The sequence below is a fragment of the Lactuca saligna genome, chromosome 3, assembly GCF_052625555.1.
Source record: "Lactuca saligna cultivar CGN05327 chromosome 3, ASM5262555v1, whole genome shotgun sequence".
Taxonomy (NCBI): domain Eukaryota; kingdom Viridiplantae; phylum Streptophyta; class Magnoliopsida; order Asterales; family Asteraceae; genus Lactuca; species Lactuca saligna.
Genome location: NC_136419.1, coordinates 211,942,322 through 211,950,432, shown reverse-complemented (window position 1 = coordinate 211,950,432; position 8,111 = coordinate 211,942,322). Strand labels below are relative to the sequence as shown.

The 8,111-nt window shown below is 33.9% G+C and overlaps 1 protein-coding gene across 1 annotated transcript; it reads right to left on the bottom strand.

Moving 5' to 3' along the window:
* Positions 1 to 5,725: 5,725 nt before the first annotated feature.
* LOC145034140 (protein RGF1 INDUCIBLE TRANSCRIPTION FACTOR 1-like) lies at positions 5,726 to 7,722 on the bottom strand. Its single transcript, XM_078982518.1, has 5 exons — positions 7,502 to 7,722; positions 7,240 to 7,425; positions 7,085 to 7,159; positions 6,856 to 6,996; positions 5,726 to 6,326 (listed from the first exon to the last, which is right to left on the bottom strand). Exons 1-5 carry the CDS (start codon positions 7,502 to 7,504, stop codon positions 5,988 to 5,990), a joined length of 744 nt encoding a protein of 247 aa, XP_078838644.1. The 5' UTR covers positions 7,505 to 7,722; the 3' UTR covers positions 5,726 to 5,987.
* Between the last annotated feature and the right edge of the window lie 389 nt (positions 7,723 to 8,111).

Here is an 8,111-nt window from a genome sequence, read left to right as displayed (position 1 = left end):
AAGAAGACTAGAAGAAATATGAAAATGGTGAAATATGCTTGAAGCCTTTTGGCTGAGTCTTCTCTGGGAATGACAAATCAGGAAAGTCAAAATGATTTTTGTTCCAGGAGAGTGAAGTTGAAAGATATTCTACTTTGCAAAATAAGAACTTGATTGTTCGTATGAACCATTGCAAGAAGAATCATGAAGGAGACAAAAAGGAACTGAAGAAAATTATCTCTTGGTATACTGAGATACGAAGGGTTATGTTATCCTCCATTCAATTACTTACAAACTGAAGTCTTCAATTTTGTTTACAAAAGGGGAGAATGTAAGAGTAGTTTGGTTGTAAAGAGTCGAAGTCTTATATGTACTCATAGCATGTTCTGTTATCTATTTTACTAAGGCATATTATTCGAAGCTTAGGTGTCTAGTCCTTAGTATATTTTTTGTACACTTTTATTCTCCTATAAATAGGAGTCTTTACTAGAGTTAGATAAGGTTTTTACAGTCTTGTCTACTTTTGCACTCTGTAAACCTAAAGCGTAATATTGAGCTGAATCAAGATCTTATTTACATCGGTGTTCAATCTTAGATACATTTTGATTTCAAACTTAGATTGATATTCAAACTCGATTCTTAGATTCTACAGTGGCGTCCGGTGGTCGACGACCACAACAGAGGTGGTGGTGTGGCGCCGGAGGACGAAGAAGCGAGAGCGGCGGATGGAGGAGGAGGGATGGTGGCAAGTGCTTAACATTTAGGGTTAGGGTTGGGATGGGGGTGACCGATTTAAATACCCCGATCCCCTTAACTAGTTTTCATAATGCCAAAAGTATTCCTTCCTTTCCCCATTTCTTTCAAAATAAATCCAATATTTACTATTTAAACCCTCATCACTAAAATCCATAACAATTTAGGTACAAAATTTACCAAACAGTCCCACAGCCTCCAAAATCTCTTCAAATGAAGTCCCATAAATTCCCATTTAGTCCCTACCTTCAATAATACTTACAAATAAAGTCCGGATTTAACACTTTAATCCTTGCCTTCTAAAATTATGACAGTTAACTCATCGAGACCAGCACATTGCAATATAATTACTAATTTTAGGCTACTATTCATTCATTAATTTGTTTATTTATTAATTAAATAAACAGGGTGTTACATTTAGCCCATTAGGGTTTTGTCTAGCTAGTATTTATCTGCCGTTTTATTCTTTGTAGTCTTTATGCTTTCCATTGAGAACGCTTATAATTTCTCTTTATTATAATCATATGACAATGTTATCACCAAAAATATTAATATAAACCATCAAAAATGTTTTTTTTAAGAGTAAACCATCAAAAATGTTGTAATGCACATGAATTAACATTTTAGGCTACAACAAAATACATTTATAGTAGTAGATAGGTGGAATTAGTTACATGTGTTATTCACTGATTTGAAGTCATACAATCATTTGGAATAAATTTGAAGCCAAATACGCCCTAAGTAATAAATGAATACCAATGCAAACACATTGACGAGATGTAACGCCCACAGATCTGGGCTAGTCAATTTAGAGAAAATGAGCGTCAAATATGAGTTCTTAATGGAAGATTATTTAGAAGGATTAATCTTAACCAAGTTTTAGTATATGTTACAAGGGTTCCGTACATATAAAGAACGCCGAAATCCAAGTTATAACGAAAATTTTTATGGCTCATCGAAGTTTTAGGGCAAAATGGGCACGTCACCGGGAGATGTAAATAGTGAATTTACGATAGAATACTCCTTAGCCTTAGTAATCTAAACGAAAGTTGTAGTATACGTTAAACCGAGAACATAGAAAAAAAAAAAGAACGCCCGAATCTGACTTCGTATGATGAAGTTACGAATTTTCTAATATTTGGCATAATAATGCACAACCCGAAACTCGAATTTTAGTTCGAGCGGTTTTTGGCCTACACGACTTAAATGAGAGTTGAAGATCTCATTAATAGGAAGTCAACGATTAAAATACAGACGAAAACGGAGTCCGTATGAAAGAGTTACGAATTTTTCATGGTCATTTAACAGTATAATCTCCTCCTACTGTTAAATTTAAGATCGGTCGATAATTAGCCAACGGGGTCAAAATGAAAGTTGTAGATCTTATTTTTACCTACGCGTGGATATAAATAACATCAAAAATAGAGCTCGTATGCAAAAGTTACGGATTTTATAATTCGGAAGTGTGTTGTGCGAAAATGGGTGACGTGGCACAATCTTGGTCATTGCTTTCTCCACAAGTCTTGCCATCAGATGGTGACATGTGGCACCAAGTTCATCCATATTTCACCCTATAAATAGAACATCCTCCACCCTTATTTTCTTCACACCTTTCACATTCTTTCTTTTCTCTACACTCTCTCTAAACCTCCCAAAACTCCCCTAGCGCTAGAAGAAAGCCCCGGAGCGCTCGAGGGCTCTGAGAAGAAGAGCTTTCAGCTGGGAAGTTCTGCCCCTGCAGAGCCCGGCTTCTAGCCAAACCCCCTCGTAGGTAAGATATGACTATGTTATTTTAAATATAGTTATTATTTAAGTATAGTAATGTTAATACGATCTTATAATAAATATTTGGACTATTATTATGAGTTATATAAGTGTCGTTATAATATCTTTTTAACTACTCGCGTTACGGGGACTCTAGTTTGGAGGGCCGCTTGAGTTACTGGATTTCAGAAGTGTTATATGCCAAAATGATCCTGCCCCTCCGGTGTTCCATGTCTTGTCCCTGTCTGTACATAGTGGGTGAAAAGTATTATATTAACTAGGTTCTATCAAAGGAGTTGTTTAAAGTAAACGTAGTGTCGTCCGAGTGCCAAGTCACCACCTTTTCAAGTAACTGCATGGTCTCTTTCATCTTACACATAGATATGAAGTATTTAGAATAAATTATGTGTTTTGAGTGCATGGTCCCTTTCATCTTACACATAGATATGAAGTATTTTAATATAAATTACGTGTTATATGTGTATATTGTCTGAATACTTGTTGTCTATGTTGTGTGAAAGATTTTTATGCATGTTTTAAATGATTTAAACTGTATATGTATTTTATATCTACAAAATGTGATGGGTAAAACATGGGTAGATGAAATAGTTGTTGTGTGATAACACGATGAAAGACATCAATGTTGACAGTGATCCAGTTATCTAGTGGAGTATAGATGACGACCACGGACTATACTAGACAGTCCAGTGGAACGCTAGCAGGCTCGTAACATGTAGGTGTTTTTGAACTAGGTGCTCATTAGATATTTTGAACTGAGTGTGTTCACTAGGTATTTTCAAACTAAGTGTGTTCACTAGTTATTTTTGAACTAAGTGTTCACCAAATGTTTTGGACTACGTGTTCACCAGTTGTAATCTATAAACCTTGGTAATGATGGACTTCGTACTCCTTAGGATAATCCTTATGAATAAATGAATGGGGAATAGTTGATTCTTGGGGTAGATCCTTAAGAGTAAAGAAGATAATGGGGATGGGTAATTGGGTTGATTAATTGTTTAAAGATTAAACATAATAATTATATTATTATGGGTTGAAAACCCTATGTACTCACCAGGTTTCCCAACCTGATTCACTCAGTTTATTTATATCACAGGTGTTGATATGAAATCACCTTACACTGAAAGATTAAGGAGATATAAATCACTAGTGATAATGAATGTAAGTTCTGTTTATGCTTATGTTTCTATATTGACGATGACATCCCAAATGTTTTTAAATGAACAAAAATATTTTTTTTCGGAAATGTGTTGATAACGTATTTATCATGTTTTATTGGGAACATATTCCGCAACATTTTTATTAAAAGAGGTACTCTGATTTTTATAAAGCATAAACAAAATCGGTCTTTTCCGGCCATGAAAATGGGGATATCACACGAGATTTTACCAATGGATATACACAATCATAAATATTGTTTATAAATACCAATGCAAACATTACTTCTTATTATTATTCAAGCAATATTATTATTTAAAAAAAATTAAAAAAAAAAAAACTGTTGTGACGAAAGATTTGGAACGATGTGAAGAAAAAACATTGATGCTCATATTGGAGGCTACTCGTTAAATTCACAAGTAACAACAATGAGATTTAAACCCTGAACTTTAAAAGGGGATAACAATACATGATTTCACCATGCCACTAGGCTAGAAGCATTTTGGTAATAATAAATAACTAGGTTCACATATATTGGTATGACTCCTTGATATTTCTTACAACTTTTTTGTTGCTTGTGCTCATGTGCATCAAGACAAAGAGTTGTTATTTTTAAGTAGGGTGGAGACTAGGATCTCATCAAACTTAATATTATTCTTTAAAGGATTCGATTACATAATATCCTCGCTACAAAGAGACTTGCATACAATGGTATCATGGTGGAGTCGATCATGTGTCATGGTGGAGTCGAGTTTATTGTTTATCTTTTTGCAGGTTGTAGTGAGCTAATTGATTTATGGAGGCCTAGTGATATATTGGAGGGAAAATGACTTAAAAGTCCAACGAAGTTTTCAAATCATTTAAAAAACTCCAATCATCTTTTGTCTGTTTAAAAAAACCCAACGAACTTAACATTTTGTCTAAAAAATCCAACAAAGTTTCAAACCGTTCAAAAAATTCCAATTTTGTTTTGTTTAAGTTCGTTGGGTTTTTTTTGAACCGTCAAAACATGATTGGATTTTTTTAAACGTTTTGGAAACTTCGTTGGTCTAACAAGTCATTTTTCCGATACGTTAATAAGCCACGTCATCTGTATCTCTTATTTGACTTTCGAGAAAGTGTAACTTAGTTGGGCTTTTTAGATAAAATGTTAAGTTTGTTGGGTTTTTTGAAAAGACAAAACATGATTGGGGTTTTTTAAACGGTTTGAAAACTTCGTTGGGTTTTTAAGTCATTTTCCTTATATTGGAGGATGTACAATCTCCTACTCAGTTGTCTGTTCAATATCTTTTTTCGTGGTCTGATATAGCCCATTTGAGGAGTGGTCAACGCCAGACATTTGATGTTGTCGACACTACGTTTTGATCTTTTTGTAATTTTCATAATTCTTTTGTCTTTGGAACGGTTGTTCCTATGATGTCGTTATCTTTTGATAATGTGATGGATATAACCATTTTTTGGATTTACAATAGATATAAAGCTAAGCTTCATTGGGTTTCATGGTTGCACAATACTATTTTAAGCAATAATTTTGTTACTGTTTTTAGCAATCATTTTGTTGTAAACGGATCTTTTCAAACTCCTTGTTAGTTTTTTAATAAAATTTCACTGTTCAAAAAAAATTATTTCTTTTATAAGTTTTAAAAGGTAAATTTAATAAAATATCAAATTGACATGGTCAATCCAATTACAAATCAATCGTTTCATACAAAAATCGACTACTTCATCTGGTTTATAATTAATCAGAAACCACTCGAAATTAACTTGGTTTTTTCTGAAAGTCAAAGTCCAACAAATTCAACCTGGGGTTTAAAATAGTGGATATGACAAAAAGTTAGTCTCAAGTCTAAAATAACTAATTTTGTCCAACAAAAAAAAAAAATCGATATCTCCCTATGCTTTAGGTCAAACCAACTCTTCATGTTTCTTACATCATTAATCGTTACTTTAGATCATTACAAATAGTTAGATGACTATAATCATTTCTATCTTTAATTAATTCTAACAAATAAGACAAAAACCAAAAATAAAAACAAATGTGCTAAAATGCGCATAAAAATAGGAGTCAGTAAACATAGCTCAACTTTAGATGGTATCAATGAACAAACTAAATGTTTAAAGTTTAAACACACGTTAAAACGACAATCTAAATAGTGACAAGGGTGTAAGAGTAATAAACAAAACTTGGAGGTGCTAATGTTATTATCCATCATTCTCAAAGGACCTTTTTGTAAAATACAAATTTTCAAATTTGACTCGTGCACCTCCACCATTCTTCTACACCCTCCCCACTCGTACCCGACCGTACGGAACCATCAATTAAACGGCGACCGACACGGCATACCTTTCCGGCGGTTCGTGGTGACCTCCATCGCTGGCGGAGTAACCGGCTTACGCGCCACCGCCGGAATTGCCGACTTTGAAGTTCTCTTTTTCCTCACGACCTCTGTGGTGGCGGTGCAAGCAATTGTCAGGCTATCAACTCCGCCGTAGCTGACGCTTGAACCTGACGACGTCCTCAGAGAAACAAAAGGTTCAAGAAACGAGTCCGGCGTCATGAAACAGTCGTCGGAACCCAGCTCCGGCAGCGTCAAAACTTTACAGTCGTATAGATACTCCGACATCATCCCTTCACTTCTCAGAATCTGATTGATCTGCGTGAAAAATAACATAAACCCAAATGAAAAGCCTAGATTCTCTCAAAAGGGTTCCCTTCAAGAATCGAAATTGTACATTAAATCTTGAACATGTAATGATTATTTCATATTTTGTCAAGAAAACCTAATTTGAAAATAATGCAAGAAAATTCAAACGCGGCTGCGTGGAAACGAAAAGACAAAATCGGACAAGAAATTCAAGATTTGTGAAAAATAATTGGTAAAAATAAAACTTGAAATGGAAAGGAAATAGAATGAAAATTTGCACATTGCTCTAAGACTTTGACCTCTGAAAATTGTGCCACCCATAAGATAACACAATTTACCAAGCAAAAGATCTCATCGAATCTTGATAATCAATACAAAGAAAAGAAAAGAACTTTTGGTTTATATTAGGTAAAACAATTGATCTTTTTATAAATCTTGTGAAAATAAAGTCGTTCTTGGTTAATTATATGAAAATATACCAACATGAAAAACCCTAATAAAATTATATGAAAATATTTATATATAGAGAGAGATATACCTTGCAGGAAATCGAGCAGAAAAGATGTGGTTCTTGCAAGCCTCTATCACAACTAACGCAATTGTTGCTTGTTCCTCTACAAGATCTTGTTTGTGGCCTTGGATTCAAGAACACAACTTTAGCACTGTTTGTTATGTACGCCTGTAAAAGAAGTAAGAACTATTAAACAATTTCAATTCATATAATTTAACAAAAAAAATATGGGATTTTAGGTAAGATTTAAACTCACTTGAACATAAGAACAATCCATTAATTTCTCAGCATCTCCGACTCGTATAACATCATGATACACATATCTCCGTATCTGTAAAAATAATTTGAATTAAACTTTTTTTTTTTTTTTGAGAATTTGATTTTTAGAACGGATGAATTATGAATTCCAACCTGTAAAAGACGATGAGAGGTGTGAAGATCGAGACAGTGATGGCAAATAGCTTCGCAGCAATCGAGACAAAATATATTTTTCTCGTTCTTTTTTGCGTCTTCGTGAATCATGCAAGGAATGAAGTACGTTTCTGAGAGTAAAGATTCAAGCCATGGAGGTAATTTTGTAGAAGACGATGATTCCACCTGCAAAATTCGATGATTCATGAGCAAAATTGGATTATAAAAAATGAATGAAATAGGAAATCATGGAGAAACCCACCATTTTTCTTCTTAAATTTAGTCGGGTTTTGATTGAGATGTTGAAAGGGTGTAGAGCTAGGCCGCCATCGCCGCCGGGAAGCTGAAAAGATGACGGCGGCGGACGTTTACCGAGGGACACAGGGCGGCGCTGCAGCAGAAAGAACGGAGACCAGTGAATTATAAGAAAGGGTGGTGGGTGCGTAGGGGTGAGCTGTGTGTAGTGGTGTGAAATTTGCAGGGTAGTGGTGTTACTATTTTGTACGGTGGATTGATAGAATTTGTATTATATGTAATTTAATGAAAATTTCGAATAAATATATTCTGAATATGACAAAAATTAAATAGTTCACATATCAAATTTAATACCATCCACGTTTTGTATTATCATTCCTTAAAAAAAGTAGTAAAATCAAATTTAAAAAAAAAAAATATATATATATATATATATATATATATATATATATATATATATATATATATAAGTATCTTTGTAAACATTAAATATTACGTCTTATGTTTAATGAATAGTTGTCCACGTCATAAATGGCATGAAAATTACATAGCAAATTTAAATTTGTTAGGTTCAAATGTGTAACGGCTATCTCGGAGATCAAGACCGATTACACGCA

Bases quoted from the DNA above. Each gene is read 5' to 3' on its own strand.
- LOC145034140 (XM_078982518.1), bottom strand. The intron at 6,997-7,084 runs GTGAGTTTAAAT...CTTCTTTTACAG, and splicing joins TGGATTGTTCTTATGTTCAA to GCGTACATAACAAACAGTGC. The intron at 6,327-6,855 runs GTATATCTCTCT...TTTTTCACGCAG, and splicing joins TCTGCTCGATTTCCTGCAAG to ATCAATCAGATTCTGAGAAG.